Here is a 27,791-nt window from a genome sequence, read left to right as displayed (position 1 = left end):
CTTAAAACGACTGTTTTCATTTGCAACCCACTTTTGATATCGCAAAAGCGAGGCTGGCCGAATACCAATACCTACTCGGGCATTGGCAAAGGGTGCACACTGCACGCAATATTCCACGTGACGGAAGTAGTTATCCAGTGCTCAGCGAGCGCTAGTTCCATTCTGAATGTGATTCAATGGGAACGATGATTCAATCAAGAGCTTTTGTTACCTTCTGTTCTGTCCGAACAAAGTCCATATTAGAACGATGGCGCGAGACAAAAGGCGCATGAAAAATGAAATGTGTTACACTGATGAAGAATGTGAAGAAATGATAACTGGGGAAAAAGGAATTTGAAATTTGGCTCAAAACTTGGTTCATTGTGGTATTGTTATTGCTTTGGCTCGACGAATGAATGAAATGTTTGCTTGCGTTTCCGTTTTTTCTTGATTGGAAAGATCCGGCACTTTTGTTTAATGTTGCAGACACAACATTATGGTCCTCCGGGCCGGATTCAGAATTAACGTAACGCACTTAAGCATTTGAACTCAGAACTTGCATCAGTATTTAGATTTTGAAACATATGCGCATAACGCTGTAACGAACTAACGTAACCAATGCAGAACTATTATTTTAAGGTTTGAGGAATATTAACGAGTTTCATATTTTCGTAACGTAAAAATGAGCGGAGATACGAGTACGTCGGAGGCCAGCCTGAAGACGAGGAGTGGGGCTGGAACCAGCACCTCAACAGCCAGTGCCAAGCGCAGGAAGGCTCAGGTGTCCCAGTTGAAGGCGCTGCAGGCCAGACGAGCGGCTGATGAAGCTGAACGAGCGCTGGAGTCACGAAGACGGGCGGCCACCGCTGCCGCCGCCGCTGCTGAGGCTGAGGCCCAACTCGTGATACAGGAGGCCCGGGCAGAGGCTCAGAGGGCTGCTGACGCCGCCGAAATCGATGCTTTAGAATTGCGGCTCATGGAAGACGACGATTTGAAGTCCCAGTCCCCGAACGATTTGGTATTTGAAGATAGAGACAGAGAGGGAAATGGAGCGCCGGCAGACCCTAGGCCGCCCTCCGGTGTCATATCAAGACACGGTCAGATGCAGCAGTTAACCGATGTGAATCAGATACGATCTCAGTCCGCTGCAGAGCCCCAGCGAGCTCACCTGCATGAACAAAATGCAAATGCTGACGCCCGGGAGCGCACGGAGCGCTGGCTGAGTGAGCTGCCGTGCGGTGACGGCCAGCGCCGGACCTCATCACTGCCCAAGATAACGCTGGACGAGTTTGATGGCTCTCCACTCGAATGGCCACGGTGGAGCGGACTCTTCCGGGCTCTGGTGCATGATAACGGCGCTCTCTCAGACACCAAACGTTTGACCTACCTGCAGTCTTGTCTGACAGGCGAAGCGAGAGAAGCAGTGCGTGGGCTCTTATGTGACGGCAACATGTATGAAGAGGCACTGAAAGAGCTGGATATGCAATTTGGGGACCCTCGCGCGGTTGTAACAGCTACCCTTGATGGTGTCCTCAAGCATCACTCCATAAAGGAAAATGATGTCGAGAGCCTGATGCGGTTCTCTCGCGCCCTCCACGCCGCCGTCAGTGTTCTGTCCGCCAGAGGTTTCGAAGCTGACCTCGCTGCAGTAACAAACCTGGACCAGGTCCTAGAAAAGCTGCCAAGGTCACTGGCTTGGCAGTGGGGCCAGGTGGAGCTGAAGATGGCACCACGTCGTCCCACGCTGGGAGACGTTGACCAGTGGCTGAGACCGCTGGTGCTGGCTGGTCGCCGCGCGCTCAGTGTCTCTAGACAGCGGGAGGTGATGATGCCCAGAACGCAGCGGGTGGCTCCGGCAGAGCCAGCCGGTCGACGGAGAGGCAGCAGCCAGCGCACCACTCTGGCTACAGCGACGGCAACAGAGCCCGCTCCATGTCCGGCCTGCGATGGAGAGGCGCACAATCTGGATTGCTGTCCAGTTTTCAAAGCCATGGCGCCAGTCGACCGCCTGCAGCTCGCGCGTGACAACAGACGCTGTTATCGCTGTCTCGGCGAGTCACACTGGGCCAGCCGGTGTCGAAAGAAGTTGATCTGTGGAGAGAACGGCTGTCGTGGGAAGCATCACCCACTGCTGCATGTGCCCGATCACTCGAGTCGGCGCTCAGAGGAGCAGGATGCTCCAGCACTAGCTGCTGACCAGCCGAGAAGTGTGATGGCGACAGCCTTGGATGCAACGAGCGGGCCACGTAAAGCACTGCTGCAAGTGGTTCCCGTGAGAGTACTCGGCCCAGCTGGGAAGTTCGTCGACACGCACGCGCTGCTCGACTCGGGAGCGGACACATCATTATGCATTGAGAGCGTGCTTCGGGATCTGTCGGTGACTGGGTCGACGGAGAAGCTCACGCTCGGTAACGTTGAGGGTACCGGCATGACCCGGCCTACAATGAAGGTGTCACTGCAGGTGGCTCCGCTGTCGGCAGACGGGCAATGTGAGCCTGTAAAGGTGCCCGAAGTCTTCTCCGTTCCCCAGCTCAATATCCGGCCGCAGAGAGTCGATTGGTCAAAAAGGGCTCAGTGGAAACACCTGGAAGGCATCTCGATTCCAGACACCAACGGACGGAAGATTGAATTACTCTTAGGTGCTAATGTGCTGGAGGCGATTCTCCAGCGGGAGGCCCGAGTAGGTGGGCCAGGCCAGCCGGCAGCCATCCGGACGTATTTTGGGTGGTGTCTGACGGGCAGCGTGGCACAGCTTCTACCGGTCGGCTCCCGAGAAGTGCTGCATGTGGCCCACCGCTGTGAAGGCGAAGAGAAGCTGCAAGCTCTAGTGAGAGACTTCTGGTCTACCGAGGCTTTTGGAACAAGGTACAATATGAAGCAGCCTCGCTCTCATGAAGATCGACTGGCGGAAGAGATGATGGAGTCCACCACCAAGTGGAGAGGTGACAGGTATGAAACCGGCCTTCTGTGGAAACCTGATTGCGCCCCCCTGCCCAATGACCGTAGCATGGCCCTGCGCCGCCTCGAATCTACGGAGAAGGCGCTCCGACGAGCACCAGAAAAGGCTGCAGCTTACCGCGACACTATGAGAGAGTATCTGGATAAAGGCTACGCCCGTCTGCTGACCGAAGAGGAACTACAGAAGCATCATCAGAGGTGCTGGTATTTGCCGCACCACGCGGTAACCAGCGCGAGCAAACCTGGTAAATTCCGGGTGGTGTTTGACGCAGCGGCGAAGTTTGCAGGCACATCTCTCAACGAGAATTTGCTAACGGGCCCAGACCTGCTGAAACAAATCCCAGGAGTGCTGCTTCGCTTCCGCCAGCAGCCAGTGGCTCTTATCGCCGATATTGAGCAGATGTTCCTGCAGGTGGCGGTCCGAGAAGAGGATCAGCCGGCACTCCGGTTCCTGTGGCGGGATCTAGAGACAGACAGACCCCCGAGCACCTATCAAATGGACCGGGTCATCTTCGGAGCTCGCTCGTCACCCGCCTCAGCGAGTTTCGTATTGAAGAAGACCGCAGAAGAGAGGGCTGAAGACACTCCCGAGGGTCGTAAAGCAGCAGCCATCGTGGTAGAAGACTTCTACATGGACGACATGGTAACTTCAGTCAACAGCCCCGCCCAGGCGAAAACTATCGTAATCGAGGTGACAAAGCTGATTTCAAGAGGCGGGTTCCGGCTGCGAAAATGGCTCAGCAATGATAAGTCTGTCCTCGTCGGAATTCCTGTGCAGGAGCGGGCTCCCAGTACAGCTGACTTAGAGAAGACACTGCCAACTGAGAAGGTGTTGGGTGTCACCTGGGATGCCGAGCAGGATGAGCTTAGCAGCACGGCGCCCAGTGAGCTGGCTAATGTGCGGCAGCCGGCAACGAAGCGAGAAATACTGCGCGTCGTGGCGTCTATTTTTGACCCACTCGGATTCACCTCGCCGTTTGTGCTTCTAGCCAAACTGCAGCTGCAAGCACTCTGGTCTTGCCAGCAGGGCTGGGATGACCCACTCACCACAGAGGAATCTGATCGATGGGCGGCATGGATGGAGGAGCTGCCCCGGCTGAGTGACACCAAGCTGCCACGATGGTATGGCGTTCAGGAAGAAGCCCCTCTGAGAAGAGATCTCCACGTCTTCTGTGACGGATCTGAAAAGGCTTTTGGAGCCGTGGCGTACCTGCGTCACGAGTACTCAGACGGAACCATTCACTGTGCGTTTGTCATGGGCAAATGCAGAGTCGCACCGCTCAAGAAACTATCTATCGTACGCCTGGAAACTCAGGCAGCCGTGCTGGCTGTGCGTCTGGCAGCGTCGGTTGTCCAAGAGCTCACTGAAGAGGTGCACCGGGTGGTGTTTTGGAGTGACAGCCAGGTGGTTTTGAGCTACATAGCCAACGACAGCAAGAGATTCCACACATTTGTGGCAAACCGGATTGCTGAAATCCGTGACTTGACCGAGCCCAGCCAGTGGCGACACGTTCCTGGTGAGGTCAACCCAGCTGATGACTGCTCTCGCGGGCTAACGGCCTCTGCGCTCACTAAGGACAGCCGCTGGATCCGTGGGCCCGATTTCCTGTGGAGGCCAGAAACCTGCTGGCCGGCTGGTAGTGAGCAGCATAAGCTACCTGATGAGGATCCTGAAGTTAGAGTGGTGTTAGCTACTCAACACAAAGCCAGAGAGACAACCGCGGTCATTCCTGACCCAGAGCGATTCTCAAGCTGGCTGCGCTACAGGCGTGTAGTCGGCTGGACGCAGCGATTCCTGATCAACTTCGTGGCATCTCACTCGTTCGAAGATCGCCAGAACGACTTGAGAAGTGGTCCACTGTCGGCTGATGAGCTGCAAGACGCGCAGAATCTTGTCATTCGGGAGGTGCAGCGTGGGGCGTTCACTCAAGAGCTTGCAGCGCTGAGAAGCGGAAGGTCCATCAGCACGAGTAGCTGTCTACTTATGCTCTCTCCAGTTCTTGATGAAGACGGCCTGCTTCGAGTCGGTGGGCGGCTGGTGAACGCCCCTCTGCCTGAGTCCGCCCGCCATCCGGTCATCCTGCCGCGGGACAGCCGCGTGACAGCTCTGATCGTGAAGGACGTCCACCAGAAGCTACTGCACGCCGGAGTCGAGCAGACACTGAACGATCTGCGACAGCTGTTCTGGATACCCAGAGGGAGAGCAATGGTGAGGAGAGTCCTGCACAGCTGTCCGGTGTGTCGCCGGCGCCGCGCAAAACCGTGCCAGCCGAAGATGGCAGATCTGCCCCAGGCGCGGTTCGACACGCGGCACGTGTTCAGCAGCGTCGGTCTCGATTTTTTTGGTCCTATGCTCGTCAAGACGGGAGGACGGCATGAGAAGAGGTACGGACTGTTGGTGACGTGCCTCGCCACCCGGGCAGTGCACCTCGAGCTGTGCCACTCGCTCAGCACCGACAGCTTCCTCATGGCGTTCCGCAGATTCGTCTCAAGGCGAGGCAGACCGAAAGAGGTGTTCTCTGATAACGGGACGAATCTGCGAGCAGGAGAGAGGGAGATGCGTCGGCAGATCCAAGCATGGAACGTCCACGCCATCAGTGACCGCCTCGCACAAGATGGCATTAAGTGGCATTTTAACCCGCCAGGTGCGTGTCACATGGGAGGCGCCTGGGAGCGGCTAATATCCTCCGTTAAGCGTGCTCTGAGAGCAGTGCTGAGCCAGCTGACTGTCACGGACGAAGCGCTACAGACCGTGCTGACAGAAGTTGAGGCGGTGGTCAACGGTCGACCTCTGACCCATGTGTCCACAGAAGTGGATGATTTGGAGGCGATTACGCCGAACCATCTTCTGCTCGGCCGACGGGTAACTTGTCTGCCACCTGGCGTCTTCGACAACGGCGAGTCTGCGAGCAGGAGGATCTGGCGACAAACACAAGCTCTGACAGACCAGTTCTGGACCAGATGGCTGAAGGAATATGTCCCCAGCCTGACCTGTCGCCGCAAGTGGACAAGAGACATGCGGAACTTGGCGCCCGGCGACCTGGTTTTGATCGCAGAAGATAACGTGCCGCGGGGTCAGTGGCCCCTCGGCAGAGTGATCGAAGTGATGCCCGGCCCTGACGGCCGGGTGAGGTCAGCTCGTCTGCGCGCTCGTGGTGGTACAGTGCACCGACCGGCCACCAAGATATGCCTTCTCGAGGAGGCGAGATAACTGCTGACGGTGTCCAGTGATACCGGCGTCTCACGCGCGCGTGCGCGTGGAGGGGGGAGGATGTTCTGTCCGAACAAAGTCCATATTAGAACGATGGCGCGAGACAAAAGGCGCATGAAAAATGAAATGTGTTACACTGATGAAGAATGTGAAGAAATGATAACTGGGGAAAAAGGAATTTGAAATTTGGCTCAAAACTTGGTTCATTGTGGTATTGTTATTGCTTTGGCTCGACGAATGAATGAAATGTTTGCTTGCGTTTCCGTTTTTTCTTGATTGGAAAGATCCGGCACTTTTGTTTAATGTTGCAGACACAACACCTTCTATGGAGTCTCGCGGCAATGAGCTTATTCAAATACCCATTAATCCAATAACCCGGCGTGGTTCATATCTGGCGATAGCAGTATGCAACGTAAAGCTGGGGAACCTACGATTTCCAAACGTCCCAACTCCCAGCAGATCTGGAGCAGACCAGACTAGACCCAGGCCCGGACCAAACCAAACCAGGACCACTCACACCAACTGGCGGGGGAGCTGGACCGGACTGAGACGGAGGAATAGCATTAGGCAATGCCGGTGCACCTAACCTTTGCGTGACCCGCCCTAGAGTCCGTACGACTGAGAGATTGATCAGCATTGATCGGCCGTGAATCCAGTGTCAATGCCACTCATCGGTGTCTGTTGACCCTCGGGAACGATCAGAGTTCACTGGATACAGCTGGCTGGAGCAGCAAAGCCGCTGAAGCAGCAGCGAATGACTAAAACCATTTTAACGCACCTGTGAGGGTTTTACTGTCAGCTGGCACGCTCTCTGTCCGCGAGTCCGAAGAGTGAGCCGGCGGACACTGCGGACAGTAGTGGACAGCCGAGGACAGCATCACCCTCCCCCATCCGAGCATCCCACGGTACCTGGTCCTGGCAGTACTGGTCGACGCAGGCGCCGGCGGAGACGGCTCGCAGCAGCTCATCGGTGGCCGTGGCGGCCACCTGGTCATCGGTGGCGCCGCGGCCGCCCAGCGCCGAGCCGCCCAGCCGACAGCCCGTGTCCGTCTCGGCCACCAGGTTCAGGCCAGAGGCCGGGCCGGCGCCCTCCGGGTCCCGCACGGCCTCCACCCGCACCGGCACGGAGGGCAGCGCGGCCCGCAGCCGGCGCCGCGCCGCCGCCGCCACGCTCTCCGCCACCTGCCGGACCACAGGGGAACTAGAGGTTAGCGATACGACCGCGGGACGGCACACACTGGCCGCTACAAGTGCACAGACCACCGGCACTAAGCACATCCGCCGCAGGCTGTCTGATGTGCCCAAAAGACAGATCGCGTCATCAACACTGGCCCCATATGAGCCCCCGAGCGCTGGCACCTCCCGACATAATTAATTTACCCGTCCCATGACTGCCGGCAGGTGATGATAACACTGTTGCGTCATCCGGCTAACGGTGACTAACAGAAACTCTAATTTATTGATAGCCGGTGCTTTGCAAGGACGGTAAACTAATTATCGTATCGCTACTATTAGTAATATTGAGCGATACCAGGTTTTATACTCTCATCATGTGATGAACCGTGAAACTGCGGACAACAAAACTGTAAGCAGGTAATATCAGAGATGCGGTGGAAATTTCAGACGGCTCCGGATAAAAAAAATCGGCTCCGGCTCCGGCTCCGGGTGAAATGCCATGGCGGCTCCGGCTCCGAGTAAAATGGTCCAGCTCCGGCGGCTCCGGCTCCAGTACTCAGTACATCCCCTATGCAATTAAATACGGGTGGAAGAAACAAGACGATGGGATTGGTACACGTTGCTTCTGTATCTGCATAACAAGGCTATTTTTGTTTTTAGGGCCTAAGCTATTTTCATATTTTGAATACCACATGTTTTACTGCCTTCAGTCAAACCGAACTAGGCCAATAAATTTTTCCTCTTCAAAAAAAAAGAGCCGGAGTCGGCCTTTTTTGACGGCTCCGGCTCCGGCTCCGGGCAAAATATGCCGGCTCCGGCGGCTCCGGCTCCGGCTCCGCACCCCTAAATAATAAACGGTTTCTGCACTGAAACTGCACAGATTTCCCGGATTCGGCTGAGAAGAAACTAAGAAAGCGAGGAGGCATGTAAGAATGGGAGCTCAGGAGTGCTTAGCATAGAGAACATGTGTCACCCTTACGGAAAAAAAAACATGAAAACTCAACGTCAAGGTCTTTTACAGGCGACAGGAGTAATTCAAAAATGTCCTCCCATTTAACGCGAGTCGCAATACACTCGCGAATATACACCCCATGCCTCGGACCAATGCTGGCCCACCCTCACACCCCGGTGCCGCTGTCACCACCTACCCTCAGCGGCAGCTTTCCGGCGACGAAGGCTGCTCCAGTGACGCCGACCAGCCGTCCCTGATCCAGCAGCTCGAGGGGGCGCAGCTGGGTGACGGGGCTGACCGAGGCCTCGACCAGGCCGCCGCCGCGCGGAAAATAGCCCCTGCGACGTCAATAACACGTCAGTCAGCTGGGGGGGGGGGGGGGGGGGTCAACGAACATATCTGCCAGCAAAGCGCACAGTGGAATTCAGTCGCTTCTAGGTAAGGATCACGAGTGATCTATTAACTGTCCGATGACTTCCGGTTAGAACTAAAATTTTGCCCAGACAGGACATTTAATGAATAATTTTCTTCTATGGACCATTATTGGTAATTTTTACACATGGCTACAAAACCTACTACCCAGTTAACCTACGCTAAATTACGCTGCCAGTGAAGAGCATTTAATAACGACAACGAAATCACTATTCCTGCCCCAAGACGTTTACCGATGCCATTCAGTTCAGCATCCACAGCTGGCCAACGAACACCAACATTGGCTCAACATCCCTCCCCAGATAACATCCAATGGCCATATGTCTGACATCACACGCCTGTGTCTGACGTCACACACACCTGCGCCTCACGTCACACTGCAGATTGCCGCCGAAACGCTCCAGCAGCGGACGGAACACATTCAGCGTGTAGTCGATCTGTGGCGCAAAGGCGGCGTTTGTGCCGCCGCGCAGCGTCAGACGCGTCGGCGCTGAGGCGAACATGGCGCACGGCAGACTGACCTGGAGCAGGAGGCCGACACTCCTGCCGGAGAAGGTGGCGGGGAGGCGTGAAAACGGGGAGGTGAAGACAGGACAGGCAGAGTAGCTTGGGATGAGGACATGTTCTAGACGCAACCGGCTCACCAAAGCCTCTCCATCAAAGTTCCTTATTATAAAAAAGACCATCCTTTCGACATCACTTCAAATGCAAAATAGCAGGTTTGGCAACTCAGCTTTGTCTCAGTTGGACATGAAGGCGCCATTAAGGCGACTTGATCAGGACATTAATGAAATCACAAAAACTGACAAAAGTAGCCTATCTATAGGCCATCATTTATTATTATTGGACTAGTTATACTACTTCCGGGCTCCGGCATCAAATGTGCTTGGGCACCGAGGGACCAGACGGGGTGATGACAGGCATTAAAGGCATACGCGGCGGTCTCGGTCCCGTCTCGGCCGTCTAAGTACCTACGTACCCAGCGGTGCCTGTCTCGGCCGAGTAGCTGCCCCCCGTGACCCGGCCCGGGCGGAACGTGATCTCCGTCGAATCGATGGCGTCTCCAGTCAGCCGACCGGAGCACATTTCCGACACCAGCCGCAAACCTGGCGGTCACCGCAGCAGAGTTACTGAGGGACATTTCATGTGGAGCAGCAAACTTAGTCATCGGTTATAACAGCCAGAACCTTTTATAGAAAATACGCGGTCTAAAGACTTGACAGCCACACATAGTTAATTATATTTATTCTTTTATAAATTCAGTTTCAATGTTTTCAATGGACTACTTACTAAGCCAGCAAACGTTTAGCAAGCCCAAATAGTTGACAGCCACAAGATCTCGCCCACATAATGACATCAAATGAAGTGGTAGCTACTCGCTTCCACATCCATCCCAGTATTCGCACACCACACATCTTACCATCGTTATCGAGTTTGACGTATCGTCAAACTCGGGTGCTAACCAGTAATTACCAGTACCCAGGTCCCAGGAGGGACCAGACAAGCTACAGGACGAACTAAATCTGATCAGTCACAGGTTTGAGCTGCCATTATCCGACAGACCGGGATACAGAAGGTTCACTGGAAGCTAACACTCACCTGCCAAATGCTGACCCTTCAGTCCTGGCTTCGATCTGCCTCCCCTGATGTTGGTGATCTTGATGGGCTTCTCTAGCAGACAGCTCAAAGACACTGCCATCCGCAGCACCTGCCCACCCTGCAAACAACCACAAACACTAATGATCAGCCAGGTATGAGGTAAAGTGCTGTTTTTGATATTTCGATTGGTCTACCCCAAGCGGTATGACTCCAAAACAGTCCAAACCCCTAAAAACCGTTGCAGACGAGCACATATTCCGAAACTACTGGACCGATTACGATGAAACCATCACCATCGACGTGCCGTATTCTAAAGCGGTGCCGTAATGATATTTTTCGATTGGTCCACCCTAAGTGGTCCAAATCGGTCCGAAACCCATAAAACCGTTGCAGACGAGTCCATGCTCCGATATTACTGGACCAATTTCGATGAAACCTTCGCCATTGGACGCGCCGTGTTCTGAAACGGTGCCGTTATGTTATAATTCTTTATTGGTCCACCCTAATTGGTCCAAATCGGCCCTAAACCTCTAAAACCGTTTGAACTTAGTACGAGTTTGGATAGATTTCTGCAGCACCGACGTCGAATGGTGAAGGCTTCATTGAAATCAGTCCAGTAGCTTAGGAGCATGGGCTCGTCTGCAATGGTTTCTAGGGGTTTTAAACCCATTTGGACCACTTAAGGCGGACCAATCGTAAAATATCAAAAACAGCACCGTTTCAGAATACGGAAAACGAATGGTGAATGTTCCATCAAAATCAGTCCAGTCGTTTCGGAGAATGGGCTCGTCTGCTTTCAGGGCGCTTGTGTTTCTGGACCAATTTGGTCCGATTGGTCCACTCAGAGTGATACAATCACCAAAATATAAAAACGGCATTTGTCCTAGTTCCCTGCTATCAAATGGTGAAGGAGTTACCTATCTAATTTCGCCCAGTAGTTTCAGAGCATGGTCTCATCTGCTAATCTCATCACCGCCGGCCCCATTTCCATATGCACATGAGCAGGATTGAGGAGAGGAGGCAGCATCCCAGAGGACAGCTGGGCCAATTGTGCTGAAATTTGATACCACACAGGCCAGATGGGGTATCACTTCTCACTTGCAAATCAGGACTTGCATTCCTGCTAACTTGTTGGTCACTTATTGCCCTGCATTCTGCAAGGCTTCTTACTAATATGGTACACAGAAGGTGTTTCAAGCGCAATGATTGCTGATTTTACTGTATTTATAAGGAAACACATAACATGAGAAACTTACCCCTTCCATGATTGAGCCATCAATCACTTTCATGTCCTCCATGTTTTACAGGCTTCTTTAAATTCTGAAATAATGAAAATGATCAGTCGATCTTACTGTAGGGGAGAGTGGGGTCACATGTAACAATGGACAATTGTACTCGTAACAGTGTTTATAATTCATAAACCTGCCAATTGAATGAGCTTAGTAAATTTCTATGCCGTTATATTTGATAAGCTCATTCCTGCAGCCCGCAATTGAAAAGATAACGACTTCAGACTTTGTGTAAGCGTAACAGGCTTTTTCTCCGTAAATTGAAAGCATTAGATGCTGTCCATACAACATCTTTTGGCGCCAGTTTTGTAAAAAATGTCACTGCGCGACGGGGACGATTATAACATTCTTGCAGGCAGCAGGGGTCAAATATAACAGGTTACAGGTCAAAGGCCACTAAGTTAACCCTATTAGTGGCAGGGGGGGGGGGGTGTTTTTATCCACCCCTCAGGTTTTTCGGGAATATCTCCGAAACCGCTGAAGCTACGATGCTGAAATTTTCTGACTTTTCCTAAAACTAAATTGGGCACATTCCCTGAAAATTTCAAGTTCATAACTTTACCAGGGGCGGCTCCAGAGCACTGGGAATTGGGGGGTCCTATTCGTGAAGCGAGTCATTTGGGCGAAGATCACGATGCTGCACCAGTTTTACGAACAGTGAATAAAAGGTATCATGTGATAACATATACAGTTATTGTGCATCCTCTTTTGACACGTTTTTGCTATAATAGGCGGATCCAGGCGTCCAAAAAGGGGGGTTATGTTTTACCTCCCAACATAGGTGCCCTGACACCGCCTATGCGTTACCAATACAATTTTAGTCGTTCTCTCATAAGAAAATTATAACATAACAAGACCATTACCACCCTTTTTAGAAACAGTACCAACAAAAACCTTATTTACTATACTTTTTGTGTACCCCCAATCTCAATGATCTGTATCCGCCTATGATTTTTGAAAATGCATATTTTTAGGATCCATGTGAATTCCTGGTTCATTCTCTATCGATCGGCAAAAGTTGCGTTAAGATTGGTTCAGAAACCTGGCCGTGATAAACAGTCTAAAATGTATCTGCAATTTGCCCGTTTTTACCCCCCTCTACCCCCCTATTGACATTTTTTTTTTTTTATTTTTTTAGAAATGTAGATTACGTTGAGCGAAATCGAATGCCGTTTGAATTTTGAAAATCGGCCCGTTAGATCTCGAGATATCAAGGGGGGGTCGTAAACAGCCCCCCCCCCTGCCACTAATAGGGGGTAGCCAGGAGCCTGCCACTAATAGGGTTAAGTTAAGGTCATCAAATTTTCAAGACAGGTGAAACATTGCTAGAATTAAGAGAACTGTAAGTTTTGTCGCAATTGGCAGCTTTTTACTAAATTTATTTGCAAAAACCTGAGGGAGAAGAGGTCCATTCAATCCCAATCCCTGTATAAAAGCGAGGTTTAAAGAGTTTTTTTTTCCTGAAAAGAACAGTACCTACCTACCATGTCTGAGGATATGAAAATGAGTTACACTTCATCAAATCAAAGTTTTTGAAAATATTGCATTTCCGTAGCCTGTAGGCTGTAAGTAACATGTTACCTTTGTCCCCGGGTGATGTTACCTTTGAACCCGTACCTTAACTGGGGTGAATTGTAACAGCTGAAACCTAAACTGACTTTTTGGACCACAATTTTGACCTAAAAAGATGAGACGCCGGTGAAAACAGGGCGCCGGAGGGCATATTAGTCACGTGACATTTGGAACTTCTCCCGCTCCAAGGGCCTTCTGATATGCCAAACGTCACGTGTAAATTTCACGAACCTTGATCAAATCGCCCCAGGCGCCCTGTTTTCACCGTCGTCCAAAAGATGCTATTTTGGAAATATTTTTGGTGTACAGGCGACAAAAATATAATTGTTTCTGAAAATAAAAGAAAGAGCTTTATAACTGCAAATATGTTTGCACTAGATCATAAGATGATAAAGTCATAAAATGATGAGGTGATAAAATGCAAAAAAAAATGTTACAATTGACCCCTATCCTATCTCCCCTACCTAATAAATATGGCCCTTATTGAATTTGGCCTCTCCAATGTCTTCCAGGATATCCAGCCGAAATTGCCATAGCCACCAATACACAAACCACAACAATTTGAATTGCTCAACAACAATCAACTTGAACTCAACAAAAATAAATCCATCCAAATTCATCCTACTGCAGCCTTTGTATCAGCCGCGCGATTTCTGTCGCAGTGTTACTGCTTTATTGAAATATTGAATACTCTTTTTTGATTGTTTTGATGACGTCATGAATCCAATTTTCTGCTGGGAGCAAGATTGAAGAAAAATGAGTGATTTGCAATTTATTCTTCTCGTAAAGGTGATTAATTACCAAGTACTTTTGTGATAATATTTTCAGTCACATACATTAAAGTTGAGCTATCATAATTTTCTCGACTTATTTCACATTCTCAAGACTTCTTTTCGCTTTTGGTGACGTAATTTTCAAATGTTTGTTGCAGTTTGATCTTGAGACTTGATACTTGATGCTTGACTGAGAGAGAAATATCTCGGCCTTGGAAACGTGTCCGGACAAAATTTCGTCTGACATTTTTTCGTCGGACAGTTTTTCGTCCGCAGATATTCGTCCGACTTTTTTTCGTCTCGCATTTTTTCGTCTGTACATTTTTTCGTCTGTGCATTTTTTCGTCTGTACATTTTTTCGTCTGTACATTTTTTCGTCCGGACATTTTTTCGTTCGTATATTTTTTCGTCTGTACATATTTTCGTCCGGACATTTTTTCGTTCAATAAATTTTACGTCTGTGCACCCAAGGTTGAGTGAAAACATACTACAATGCTATTCAACTGTGAGGCAAATGACGTCATAATAATACTCGGGGCGAAGCAGTGCAGTGCCGAAGGCAATGCCTTAGGAGAGATTACAGGCAATGGTAAGTCAAATATTTTTAGGTTAAGTGGTTGTGTATCTGGCTTCAGGCCGAAGGCCTGAAGCCTGATGCATAACCACTTAACCTAAAAATATTTGACTTACCATTGCTTGCAATCTATTCATGCAAGTAACTTTTTCCTTATCCCCCGGTAGGCAAACATCAGTAGGTAAGGTTAGGTAAGGTTAGGTTAGGTTAGGTTAGGTTAGGTTAGGTTAGGTTAGGTTAGGTTAGATTACGTTAAAATTGTAGACGAAAAAATGTCCGGACGAAAAAACGCACGGACGAAAAAATATACGAACGAAAAAATGTCCGGACGAAAAAATGTACAGACGAAAAAATGAACAGACGAAAAAATGCACAGACGAAAAAATGTACAGACGAAAAAATGCGAGACGAAAAAAAGTCGGACGAAAATCTGCGGACGAAAAATTGTCCGACGAAAATCTGCTGGACGAAAAACCGTCATGGAATCCTTGGAAATATCTCACTTGAGAAGAAGTCTATGGTGTGTCTTGTTGTATCTTTATTTTTTTTTTTAATAATATGTAGTATTTTGGTATACCCTCTATTCCTTTTATTGTTATTAACTGAATCACGGCAAGGCTAGATAGGTACAAGACAGGTGTTAAGATATAATATGTTAAGCTAGGTGTTGTAAGTTTCAGTTTGGTCTTGGTCTGGTCTGTTCTGATTATTTTTCTAATATATTTTTCAATGATTTGGTGAACCATCAGGAACCAAAGTGACATTTGCAGCTATTTTAAGGCCTCATGAACTGTAGGTAAGCATTGGGGGTATTAGTAGAGCAGACGTCACTCGAAGGTTTTTCAACCAAGGAGAGGCGCTATGCCTGGTCCTGTCCCTGGAGGTACTTCTTTCTAACAAAAGCTAAACAAACCTAACCTAACCTGACCTAACCTAACCTACAACCTACAAACCTACAAACCTACCCTACAACCTACAAACCTACAGCGCCTCTCCTTGGTTGGAAAACCTTCGTGTGACGTCTGGTCTACTAATACCGCATTGGGTGTCATCAACATACCTAAAACACTGTAATTTGTGATAAGTAGTTCATCATTCCCATATGCATTATCTAATCTGCCATGGATGCTGACAGCTGAATGCAGCCATTCTTACTTATCCATAGAAAGACTTTGATGATTATAAGGCTGATGCCATTGGCAGCCACCTGTACTTCATCATTCTATTCGTTCCCAGCAGTGCAGGACCATTGATGGCTGCAGTCTGGGGCTCAGCGGTCTGCCGGCTGGGCAGAACTGTGCTGCAGAGGGCGCCGCCGGTCACCCGGCCCCTTGCAGCTGTTGATGGCCACTTCCAGGTGCGCTGTGTCGCCTCGGGTCGAGATCGGCGCTCTGATGGTGGGCGGGACAGTGGGTCCAGACGGCAGGCCTCCCTGAGCGCCGCCGGCGGCGGACTGGCCGCGCTGCTGGTCGGCCTCTCGGAGCGGTCCGGCGAGCGGTCGGATCCGGCGCCGCCGGGCCCGCTGCGCCGGCTGCTGGCCGCCCTCCTGCCGTCTGTCTCCGCCGCCAAGGGTCTGGGCACGGACCCGAACGACACGGCCGGGAAGGGCGGCGCCCCGGCTTCCTCCCGGCGCCAACAGTACAGCTTCATCGCTGACGTGGTGGACAAGACGGCGCCGGCGCTCGTCTACATCGAGATCAAGGATATGCGACGGTGAGAAGTGAGAACCATACCAGACCAGACAGTTGCTGGTAGATGGGAGCAGTGAGCTGTACTTGAATCGGCGTGATTGAGCGAGAGCACAGGCTGGTCACATCTCACGAAGTCCTTGGCCGTTATGTTATCACTTCGGTTTCACATCTGGGGTATGGTCGAAACTTTTGTTAGCCATCAGTAGTGACAGTGTTCCACCCTCAGGAGAGGGATGTTCGGTGGTCCGGCCACCGCCTCCAACGGCTCCGGTTTCATCGTCAACTCGGACGGCCTCATCATGACGAACGCCCATGTCGTGGTTAACACGCCTCACAGTACCGTCCAGGTGAGAGGGTGGTTTCCGCTGTCGGCAAGAGCTGTCCGCACGGCTCCGACGGCGCAGCTCCCTCACGAGGTGCGGTGGCGCCATCTTACCCATTGCACAGACATTGCTACTTAATAACGTTTCCTTGTCAGTTTTGTGTTCTTGTTCATGCAACAGTTATGTTTCCTGTCGCGCTATTAATGCCGTATTGTTTCAGTGTATTGTGCTGTTCAATTATCACTATTTACCGGTGTTTTGTTCTTGCTAGGTGCGACTGCACGATGGCAGAACGTTCAAGGGCACCGTCGAGTCGGTGGATATCGGCTCAGACCTGGCCACCGTCCGGATCCCGGCGGTAAGTGCGAAGTGTCTCAGTGGAATATTCATACCCATAACCCACACGTTGTTTTGGTGCTTCAGATCTTTTTTTATTGGTTGGTGTTTATATGCTGCATGCGTTGTTTCGCGTAGTCTTTGCTATGTCTGCAATGGTAGCATGAAACTACGTTGCTTCTACATTTGCGGATACTAAATAGTGGCGCAATACCTAGCATCATTGATGTGTTTTGTTTCGCCTCTCGTCCCACTCACGTGTTGTTTTTATCGACCTGCAGAAGAACCTTCCGACGCTGAGGCTGGGCGTCTCGAACGACCTGCGTCTGGGGGAGTGGGTGGTGGCCCTGGGCTCGCCGCTCGGCCTCTCCAACACCATCACGGCAGGTCAGTGACATGATAGGCGACCAAGGAGCACCACTCCAATGCCTCCACATCGATCTCAAAGGCCAGCGCGTCTGAGCGCTTCTCTAGAAATGATACGGGGTTAGAAGTGTTTACCGTCAGCGCTGGTTCGTTGACACCTCAGTGCGCTATGTGCCAATATCGCTTCTGACTAGTGGTGTCAATTACGGAAAATCGGAATACCGATACCAAACCAAATACCAACCAAAACCGTGGGGAAATACCGAAACCAAACCAACTTGGGAAATGAGGGAAATACCAACTTTATACCGATTTCTTAGCCTCTTATACATTAGTGAGGGTTCATGATACCAACAAAATACCAAACACATTACGATTGAAATACCAAATACCAAGTTGGTATCGGTTTGGTATCGGTATACCAAACATTTGGTATCCGATTGACATCTCTACTTCTGACACACTCCTCGCCCGTTCGTTGGTTCGGCAGGTGTTGTATCGGCGGTGAACCGGCCCAGTGCCGAGCTCGGTCTCCACGGGAAGGACATGCAGTACATTCAGACGGACGCCGCCATCACGGTACGTAGCACACACCGTTCGTTGGGCGTTCTTCTGGTGGGAGGCGGTCAGAAAATGTGTGGTTTACGTTTAACCTCGATAGGAATCGTTTGCCGACTATGGCAACAGCTAGGTAAATATTGCCATTTGCTAGCTGGTGAACGTTTATTGGGCATTGTTTTGTCCAGGATGCAGCTAAATATTGCGTTCACATGAACATCAGAACACCATTTTGCTGTCATGGACACACAGATATAACTCGCAGATATTTGATGATTATGGACGATTTGCCAGTCGGAAGTGTTTGGTAGTTCATAAAAATAAAATAGATGTCTGACCGGTGTCTCTGACTCCCAGTTCGGCAACTCTGGCGGGCCGCTGGTGAACCTCGACGGCGAGGTGATCGGCATCAACGCCATGAAGGTCACCTCCGGCATATCGTTCGCCATTCCGATCGACTACGCCAAGCTGTTCCTGGCCAGGGCGGACGAGGGCAAAATCAGTGAGTCCGGACGACCAGCCGGCCGGGGGGCAGGACAGTCAACTGAGAGATGAAGGATTCGCTGTGTTATGGTAACTTTTTTTTGGAACGCATTTAGAGTTTCGACCTTAGAGCAGCGCGTAATTCGTCTCAACAAGTAATTCGTCGTCCCTGACACGAGTTCTGACCGCCTGCCACAATCTCCCGTGTACAGGGCAGCGTCCGGCGCTGTCACCCGGCGGCCGGCGGTACCTGGGCATCACCATGCTGACGCTGACGCCGGCCATCATCCAGGAGCTGATGCTGCGCCAGCCAGACTTCCCGCAGGACCTGACGCACGGCGTGCTCGTCTGGAAACTGGTCGTAGGCTCTCCGGCACATGCGTGAGTCGTACCACGCAGTTGAACCGAACCGGCGCGGTGGAAGGGGGTGGTAATAGGGAGCATGACCACCAGCCGGGGTTGAGATGAGCGCACGCTATTTGATGTATAAAATGGCCCCTAAAATCATGCATCGACAGTCATTGATCCCGCTGGCAGGTTCGTACTGAAGCCTGAGAGTGATTGAATGTGAATGTCTGCTGCGAGTCGTCCATGTATTCAAGCTCGCTCCGCGGATAACGCACGCTGTCGGGCCGCTGTATGACTGACACACCATTCCGCCCGTTCCGGCAGGTGCGGCCTGAAGCCGGGCGATGTGATCACGCACATAAACGACCAGCCGATCCGGGCGGCAGCGGACGTGTACCGCCTGCTGGACGGGTCCGACCAGCTGGTGGTGACCGTGCGGAGACACTCGGAGACGCGCCGACTGCGGGTGGCCCCAGAGCCCGCCGCCTGAGGGCCAGGGCAGAGTGTTTGGGGGACTGTGACCGGGGAGGGGCGGTGGAAAGGTGACGGAGGACGGCCAGATTGACTTCCGTCACAAAGCGACGTGAACTCGCACGTGAGTCGGCCGCCAGCCATGCCCCCAGTGGTGTGCCTGGGAGTCGATCGAGCAGAGGGCGCCAGCGAGGCTAGGATGAGTGTTCTCCATTTTTCTGCCGGCTGAGAAGATCGAAGGCTAATGCTGTGCCTTGAACGTCTGACGGCGCAGCTTTCAGGGATGGAGTGGCAAAGCTGTGTGGTAATATGCCGTACTTAAGGGTTCGGCTCCGTGTGATACCATTGTGTGATAGGTCTGACATCGAATTGACCGAGTAGTCGATTCTTCCCCGACTGCAATTACAGCTCGTCTGCCAGCTATGCGAGTGTTTGGAGACGCAATGTAGATTTATCGGAAAGTGTTCACACAATGAACTGTGCAAATAATAAAACAAAATGTGCAATACGTGCAGCTGGTGCAAACGTAACATGGATTAGCCTGGTGAGGCGCTAATTGATGCTCAGAGGGACCGATGCGCTTTTAGCCATGGAAGGCTATTTGTCCAATGCTGGTTCAAAATCCCACACAGAAGGATAAAATGAGTCGAGACCGGCTGCGACGGCATCTGACAAAACATTGGAATTATAGTAGGTAGCACCAGGACGCATTTTGTGTTTGGCTCACGCAGAGGTGGTGGACGCCGTTCTATGCCCGAAACCTAATCGGTACCAACTAGAGATGTCAATCGGATACCAACTTTTTGGTATACCGATACCAAACCGATAACAACTTGGTATTTGGTTTTTCAATCCTAATATTTTTGGTATTTTGTCGGTATCATGAACCCTCACTAAGGTATAAAAAGCTAAGAAATTGGTAAAAAGTTGGTATTTCCCTCATGTTCTCAAGTTGGTTTGGTTTCGGTGTTTCCCCACGGTTTTGGTTGGTATTTGGTTTGGTATCGGTATTTCGATTTTCTGTAACTGACATCACTAGTACCAACTTTTAAGAGATGCAGTTGGGAAGTTGGCAACCTGCTGCCTCAGCTGCGCTGCTGAGCTGCGCTGCTGCGCTGCGCTGAGGACTGAAAACGGAACGCCTGGCTGGGTGTTGCCTGATAATTGTGAGGTGATGCGCCTAGGAGAATCACAACGGCTGTCGTCTGGCGCCCATAACTTCCAGCATTTCTGAATTCCGAAATGAGAAGACCCAGTTACGCATGTAAGAAGTGCTGTTCGTCTGTTTTCTGTTTGCTAATGCCTAATATCCGACTCTGCAAACTCACGGTATGGTATTTTTCTGTTTATTTGTGTATCGTGTGATGGTCGAACAGGCTATTGGACACTGCTGGCGTTGCTGGCGATCCTGGGCCAGAGGTCGGCGCACTCCTTGGAGACGGGGCCTGTCACGGCCGATCCTGCCGGCACACAGGGAGACGCCAATCAGCACGGACGTACCCATCGCAAAAAAACGACAAACCCGTCAACGTCAAATAGACCGTCAACGAGTGCCCGAGTCGCCACCGCACCGTCCCTTTACATCCTCTGCGGAACCCAATGTAGGATATTGACAATAGTAACGGGACTAGTGAAAATGTACAAAAAATAAATTTATCATATATGCCCAATCCCTTATTTGTCATGGAGAATGGTCGCTGTCGGGCCCCATAAAAAGCACTTCACACAGGACGACTACTGTCACGCAGAAGGTCCAGACAGAGAAAACTGAAAAGCATTAATGAGAATACTGAAAAGCATTAACGTGCATGCATTAATAGCAGCATGTGTTGAATGTTGATCCCAACAAGCAACAACAGACTAGTCATGTCTGCCGATATTAGTTGGGAACATTTGATTAATGTTGCACATATCCGACAACAGTGAGGAAGGGCACCTGCACTGCTGCTAATTATGTGCTGCCCCCTAGTCCCGGACCTGACCTACCGGCTCCGACCCCACCCGATGCTGAAAATGAATGTGATAGGTACTGAACATTCATGCTGAAAGAATGTTGAGATAAGCGGTGCGCCAACTCCACCAGTGCTTAGTCTCGGGCAACTCACGACTGTCCTCAGCCCCAGAGGAGCGGTCAGCGGTGATGGGTGGACTGGAGCCGCCACCTCTCGCGCCGCGCGCGGTGACTCACCCTTCATCTCGCCCTTGTTGTTGACGATGACGCCCGCGTTGTCCTCGAAATAGATGATGGTGCCGTCCTTCCTGCGGATGCTCTTCCGCTGCCGGACCACCACCGCCTGCATTACTGCGGACCGGGGGAGACGGTAAGACAGTGATAGAGCCATACATTGTCGCAACTGGCTAATGCTAACAATGCGTACAACTCGGGCTTAATTTGCAAACAGGCAACGTAGGTGGATAAGTAAAAACCTATGCCAAGACACTCATGACCAGTCAATCTAAATCTGAAAAGGCAAACACTAGGGTCCTCAGCAGCTGATGCATGGTGGTTACACATCTGTCGGCGTCTCGTGTCGTGGAAAGCAGCAGAGCCACCGGATCCCAGTGAATGACACGCCATTGATCTAGCACATATCTATACCGGCAATGGGAAACGTTCCAAAGTCGGCTCAAACAAGTGCTGTTCGATATTGCTGGTGCAGACTAAGCCCTAAGGTTGCATATAACATTGACACATTAGGTAATGTGTCAATATGCATGTCGTTCCTCGCCCAACTCGAGGTCAATGATTCCACGCAGTGCCAGGGATTGGGCGTCTAAGTATTCCCACCTAACTCGTCTCTCAGCCCAGTAGCGACCGGAGGTAAGCTAAGTTGAAAGGTCGGACAATATAATTCACGTAGGTAGTATCATCAGACACCAACAAATGCCAAATTTTCCCTGCATCGATATTTTGGTAACAAATGGAGGAATAACTTGTAAGAATGGTAGAGCTAAAGCATTGAAGAACATTTGACAGACCCCTGAAGCTCATTACGGAGCGAGCGAAGCGAGCGGAGTCTCGTTATAGATTAACGGAAATTTCTGAGTATGAGCGGCCGGCCGGCCGGCCGTGCGGACGCTTTTACGAGGCTTATATCTAAGCAACCACTTGACCGATTTACATGCGGTAATTTTTGTTGTAGGGTAGCTTCATTCCTTCTACCAAGTATTGGACTATTCCCGATGCATGTGGGTGACCCCTTATGCACGTGCCACGTGCAAAACGAAGAGGTGTCAGTTTTGTAACAACTGCAATGTCTCGGTAACTACTGGGCCCATTGCGCTGAAAGTTGGCATGTAGGTAGGCAGTAGGCACCCACTAGGCAATGCATATCCATGTGCCACAGTGGGGGTGCTGCTGCACGTGCGCACGTGCAGGGGTCGTTCCCAGATCTCGAGAACGGTTGGACCGATGGCGCTCAAATTTGGTACACGGTTAGGGACCAGTTAGTAGGGTGCCGCTTCCAGATCTCGAGAACGGCTGGGCTGATTGTTCTCAAATTTGGCACATCGCTAAAGACCGGTTAGTAGGGTGCAGTGCACAAGTTAGTTGGAGGTACCCCATTGCCATTTCGCACGTGCAAGGCCCAACCTCTCGCTCGGTCCGTTGGTCGCCCCAAAAGGCGTTTTACTGGTTTGCTAAGATGTTAGAGTTGAGGGCAGCCATTTTTAAAGAGAAAAACTTCTGGGTGGGTATCCAAAACACACTCACCCCACGCTAAGGTTCCCAACACGTCAGTGCCCATGAGTCGACAAATCGTCATTCACCCATCAAACATCAGTTGCAAGCTAGCCCGACGCCCACTCACCCTTTTTGCGGAGTTCTGGCTTTCCCTTTTTGACGCAGGCCACGAACATGTCCCCGACGCCGGCCGAGGGCAGTCGGTTCAGGCGGCCGCCGATGGCGTACACGGCGATCACGTACAGGTTCTTGGCGCCTGGCAGAGAACCCGCACACTGTCAACTCACACAACACATAGCTTAACCTACACAACCCACATAAACCACACACTCTTCACAGCAATACCCTGAACTGATTACCTACAAGTGGAAATATCATATACGTATGCAACAGAAAAATGTCTGATAATGGTAATCAAACCAGGGTAAATGTGTGAACATGAATAAAATAGCATAACTGCATTGGTAAATTGAGTGTTGATCCCAAAAAGCTACAACAGATTGGTCGTGTCTGCCGATATTAATTGGGAACATTAATGTTGCACATATCCGACAACAGTGTGGAAGGGCACCTGCACTGCTGCTAATAATGTGCTGCCCCCTCGTCCTGGACCTGACCTCCCGGCTCCGACCCCACTCGATGCCGCAGGAGGGGGGGGGGGGGGCGGCGAAACTCACCAGTGTTGTCGGCGCAGTTCATCACGGCCCCCACTGGCAAAGCCAGCGAGGTCCGGAACTTGGCTCCCGCCGCTCCTCCGCGTCCTGCCAACAACACACGTTTGTCAGTGACATGAATGTTTAACTGGTTTAGTTTCTGTCTCGCACATCAAAATTAGTTTAAAAAATACATAATTGTTTGTTAATTCGGGCTTTAGTGTGTGCCAACTACTAAAGTCATTTTGCACCCACAAAAATAAGTAAGAAATTGAATGAATTTGTAAATGTTGCCATTATAAGCAAGCATGGAGTCTTCATAAATCAAAAGAAAATGTTTGGCATGAACAGCCAACCATTGTCATTGGTCAAGCTTTTGATAACCTTACATGTAATTATCCACAGATCTTATTTGAATGCAGTCTTTATCTGATGCACTCTCATCCTTCATACAAAACACCAGAATAGTTAAGATGTTTGGTTGACCATCAAGGCACTAAACAATGCATCAACTTTGGTGTCTTTGTTCTGTCATGCCCCAATAAATGAGCCAATCATGCTGGAAATTGGTTTTAAAATGCACTGCAGTTTCATGTCTGAATTAGGGTGTTCCTGAAGTGCAGGTACCATTTCTAATCTTAACAGTGGCTGGGTCAACCACACTTAAACTTGGTAGGTACCTACATTGTAAGGAACAAACCAAAAGGTAGCCAGTACCAGGGATGCGGAGCCGTGGAAATTTCAGACGGCTCCGGCTCCGGCTCCGACTCCGGAGAAAAAATCGGCTCCGGCTCCGGGTGAAATGTCATGGCGGCTCCGGCTCCGGCTCCAAGCAAAATGATCCGGCTCCGGCTTCTACTCAGTACATCCCCTATGCGATCAATTAAATACGGGTGCAGAAGAAAAAAGGCGATGGGATTGGTACACGTTGCTTCTGTATTCGTATAACAAGGCTATTTTGAATACCACATTGTTTTACGCCTTGTACTGTCAAACCGAACTAGGTAAATAATTGTTTCCTCTTAAGAAAAGGAGCCGGAGTCGCCCCCTTTTTTGACGGCTCCGGCTTCGGCTCCGGCTCCGGGCTATATTGTTTCACGGCTCCGGCTCCGGCTCCGGCTCCGGCTCCGCATCCCTGGCCAGTACTAATTGGAATGTGTGTGATGACTGAGCATTGCACTATTACAGGCAGTGCTCACTATTACAGTTCTTGCTTCTTGCTCCAAAGTAATCTTATAAGTGTCGGTTTTCTGCCTTTCTTCTAAAATTGTTAAGATTCAGATAATGAATAAGTATGAGATCCTAGGTAACAGTACTGCCATGCTTGTTAAGGTTGTGGGGTTTATTCATCTCCAAATGGAAGCTGGAGATACATCAACATGAGAAATATCAGTAACTCTTGTCACATGGATATACAATGGTTTCATATTACCAGTTGGGGAAACTACGAGGAGCCAAACAAAAATTGGATCAGCCAATCAACAGCTGGACTGGGCGGGGCGATGACCATATATGGTCATAAAATCAGACTTCATCTTTTCCATGCATCCTAGCATTCAAATGAAATAATAAGGCATAATAATGTTTTTTTTTTAACCACACAAGGTCTACACTCACTCGGTGCACAATGCACTGGCGGCCCTAAATCGCAGAGTTACAATACAAGGTCAAACAGTGATTGGCAAATATGGCGGATTGAAGCAGACGCGCCAAAAAAATGTAAGCAGCACCGTGATTTTAAAATGCCATTATTTTTTTTTGTTTATGGTTTTTCCAATTTTTGCTAAATTATCATTCTAAAATTAAATATCTTAATTTATTTTTTTAAAAATAAATCTTTAAACAATTTTCTTTGAAAACACCAATCCAATTATGTAATGGCCAGCTGATATGACGCCCAGAACCTGCAGAAAAGCTGTTTTCCTCCCACCATTTTCAAGTGAATTTGCCGAATTTAATCAAATCACGTTAATTCGTAGCGGAAAATGGAAGCTTTTTCTCTCTGATAAAAGGACGCAATACCACAAGTACCGGCAGGCGGCACGTTATACCGTTTTTCTTCCATAGTAGCGAGGGCTGCATTCATGCCCATATATGGTCATCAAAAGTCTATTTATTGACCAATCAATTTTTTATTGACCTCGTAGTTTCCCCAACTGATACTGTGTTGGCCAATTTCATATGAAACAAACCATCTGGTCTGTTTAAATGTTTCAGCCATTTGTGTAGCACATATCCGACAACAGTGGAGAAAGATACCTGCACTGCTGCTAATTATGTGCAAATCATATGGATAGCTCCAATCTAACCAACTACAAGAGGGCTGTTCACGGACCCTGTGTGCGGTCGGACCGCACACAGCCTCCAAGCTCCGCCCACTGCGTCCCTACGTCAGCCTTGCGTCACCGCACACAGCGACCGCTGTGGCCGGTCGGGACTGGCCACAGCGGACCGTCCACCGCACGCAGCCGTGACGTCAGAGCCGCCTACCCATCCCCTACCCCCACGCCTGCTGGACGTACCGCACACACCGCACGCAGCAGTGTGCGGTGCCCGTGAACACCCCTCAGGATATGCGTTGAGTCCCGCCCTAACAACACAAACAATGCTATCAACTACATTTTGGCAGTACTGGTCATGAACAACTAGTAAGGCTCACAACCAGAATAAGCAAGCACAATTGGGTCAGCATGGCCTCTTACGCATAGACTTTTGAGCAGCATAAAAAGGTGATTTGATGCAATTTGTTTTCATGTGATTCCATGCCAGCTAACTCAGTCAGACATACTGACAAAAAATAACATAGGCATCTGAAACAATGTTTATTCTCAAATATAAAAGAAGAAAAAAACACCGAAAAGAAACCGAACCTTCTCATTCAGTTTAGTCTATAATGCGCAACGAACGTGCCACGTGAGCAAGGAGGAATAAAAACCCCACGGGGGGCATCAGACCGTTGATTTATACAAACAGCATTATTAGAAATATTAATACTATGTCATATTCTACAATAAAAACACAGCGAGAAACAGTAGAACCTCACCAATTAAGAAATAAATTAAAAAACATGTTCACATACCTCTCTTCGACATTTTGGGATCTCAAAAGGAAGTGTACACTGCCTAGTGATGGTATGTCTTCATCCGAATATTTTTCCAAATGCGACTAATTTATGCAAAAAGTAACCAAATACACCTAAAAATTATCAATCTTTTATTAATTTCTTAGAAACAAATCAAGCAAAAAGCAGATTAGAATTTTCTATAACAAATTCCACAAACAAAGTAGCTCTAGACATTGGCCAGTAATTTAAAAGTTCTGAGCAATATATACACTTCCAAGCGATATACAAGCGGTCGCAGGTCAGCGGGTCAGCTCTGCACTGACAAACACCAGTGAAAACTCGAAACAACTTGTGCAAAAGAGTAGACCCTTTCAAAAACTCCCTTAAGTCATATTTATTTTCCGTTTTTGCGCCACTGGCCAATGGCCATTGCCGGTTTTGAGATGTAGAAGCTGCAGTGCGCGTGCCGGGCACCCTAGTTCTATAACCGGTCACCGACGCTGGCAACTTCCGATCCGTGATAAAATAATCACTGGCGCCACCACCGTCCACACTCCACAGAGATGCTGCGGCCTGTAACGGAACCATGCCCACTGCCAGTGCCCAGTGCCCATACCCTGCAGACCGCAGAGCTCCGCTCGCTGCGCCGACCGTGACTTCCGCGCGGACGGCCGCGGAAGGCACGGACGAGTGAGAAACAGGCAGCTGCGGTACGAGCTGGAAGCCCAGGCGGTCGGGCTGGACGTAAGTGAGGCAAGACTGTCACGAGCTGCAGAGGCAGGACGCTGGAAATGCGGCACGCGGGCATGTGATTGGATTGGTGGCAGGACCGTCACCGTGCTGCCTACATGTGTGCGCTAAAAGCCAACTAAGCGTGCATACACATAGGTATGCAAGCATGTAAGTACCTACCTGCATGTACGCGCCTGCAACCTACAATCTAAAATGCCATACAAACTACATACCCTGATATGTAGGTGCAGCCATGCACTGAGGGCCGGCTCGGATCTATTTACATCAGTGACCGCCTTTCATTCGAGTGCCCTGTATCGACAATCGATTGCTTTCATAATATCCCCAACTGGTGGAACTCAAACAGCCATCCTACTTTCAATGACACTTCTTAGCGGGGCTACCTTCAAGTTAGGTAAGATGCGCATGCATCTTACGCGCATCATCTCACGATACAAACATGCAATCATACTGTCATACCACTTGTACGGTAAGTCGGTAAGTAGGTAAATACCTACAATTGCTTCTTGTGCCTTTTTCCAAGAAGAGGATTGTCTTATTTTATTCCC

The 27,791-nt window shown here is 50.0% G+C and overlaps 4 protein-coding genes across 5 annotated transcripts; 2 read left to right on the top strand and 2 right to left on the bottom strand.

The window, feature by feature from the left end:
- The first annotated feature begins 222 nt into the window (after positions 1-222).
- On the top strand, positions 223-6,460 carry LOC122369009. Of its 2 annotated transcripts, none has more exons than XM_043343364.1 (2): positions 223-3,182; positions 5,283-6,460. In XM_043343364.1, the coding sequence occupies exons 1-2, from the start codon at positions 662-664 to the stop codon at positions 6,146-6,148; spliced, it is 3,387 nt and encodes a 1,128-aa protein (XP_043199299.1). In that variant the 5' UTR covers positions 223-661; the 3' UTR covers positions 6,149-6,460. The 2 variants fall into 2 exon arrangements, with proteins under 2 accessions (XP_043199299.1, XP_043199298.1); XM_043343363.1 differs by having other exon boundaries at positions 223-4,161; positions 5,874-6,460.
- Positions 6,461-6,943: 483 nt separating this feature from the next.
- LOC122369001 (RNA 3'-terminal phosphate cyclase-like) lies at positions 6,944-13,747 on the bottom strand. Its single transcript, XM_043343355.1, has 7 exons — positions 13,633-13,747; positions 11,564-11,627; positions 10,308-10,425; positions 9,688-9,814; positions 9,069-9,251; positions 8,473-8,614; positions 6,944-7,330 (listed from the first exon to the last, which is right to left on the bottom strand). Exons 2-7 carry the CDS (start codon positions 11,603-11,605, stop codon positions 6,944-6,946), a joined length of 999 nt encoding a protein of 332 aa, XP_043199290.1. The 5' UTR covers positions 11,606-11,627; positions 13,633-13,747.
- A 1,270-nt stretch (positions 13,748-15,017) lies between these two features.
- On the top strand, positions 15,018-19,599 carry LOC122369005 (serine protease HTRA2, mitochondrial-like). The gene is made up of 9 exons (XM_043343360.1): positions 15,018-15,035; positions 15,873-16,228; positions 16,433-16,553; positions 16,801-16,887; positions 17,147-17,252; positions 17,722-17,810; positions 18,147-18,291; positions 18,485-18,653; positions 18,945-19,599. Exons 1-9 carry the CDS (start codon positions 15,033-15,035, stop codon positions 19,108-19,110), a joined length of 1,242 nt encoding a protein of 413 aa, XP_043199295.1. The 5' UTR covers positions 15,018-15,032; the 3' UTR covers positions 19,111-19,599.
- Positions 19,600-20,423: 824 nt separating this feature from the next.
- On the bottom strand, positions 20,424-26,563 carry LOC122369010 (60S ribosomal protein L23). The gene is made up of 5 exons (XM_043343366.1): positions 26,506-26,563; positions 23,451-23,534; positions 22,901-23,029; positions 21,280-21,393; positions 20,424-20,551 (listed from the first exon to the last, which is right to left on the bottom strand). Exons 1-5 carry the CDS (start codon positions 26,516-26,518, stop codon positions 20,469-20,471), a joined length of 423 nt encoding a protein of 140 aa, XP_043199301.1. The 5' UTR covers positions 26,519-26,563; the 3' UTR covers positions 20,424-20,468.
- Positions 26,564-27,791: the final 1,228 nt, after the last annotated feature.

The sequence above is a fragment of the Amphibalanus amphitrite genome, unplaced genomic scaffold, assembly GCF_019059575.1.
Source record: "Amphibalanus amphitrite isolate SeventyFive unplaced genomic scaffold, NRLGWU_Aamphi_draft 000997F_arrow, whole genome shotgun sequence".
NCBI lineage: Eukaryota > Metazoa > Arthropoda > Thecostraca > Balanomorpha > Balanidae > Amphibalanus > Amphibalanus amphitrite.
Note: the sequence above shows the minus strand (reverse complement) of the source record. Positions and strands in the feature narration are given on the sequence as shown.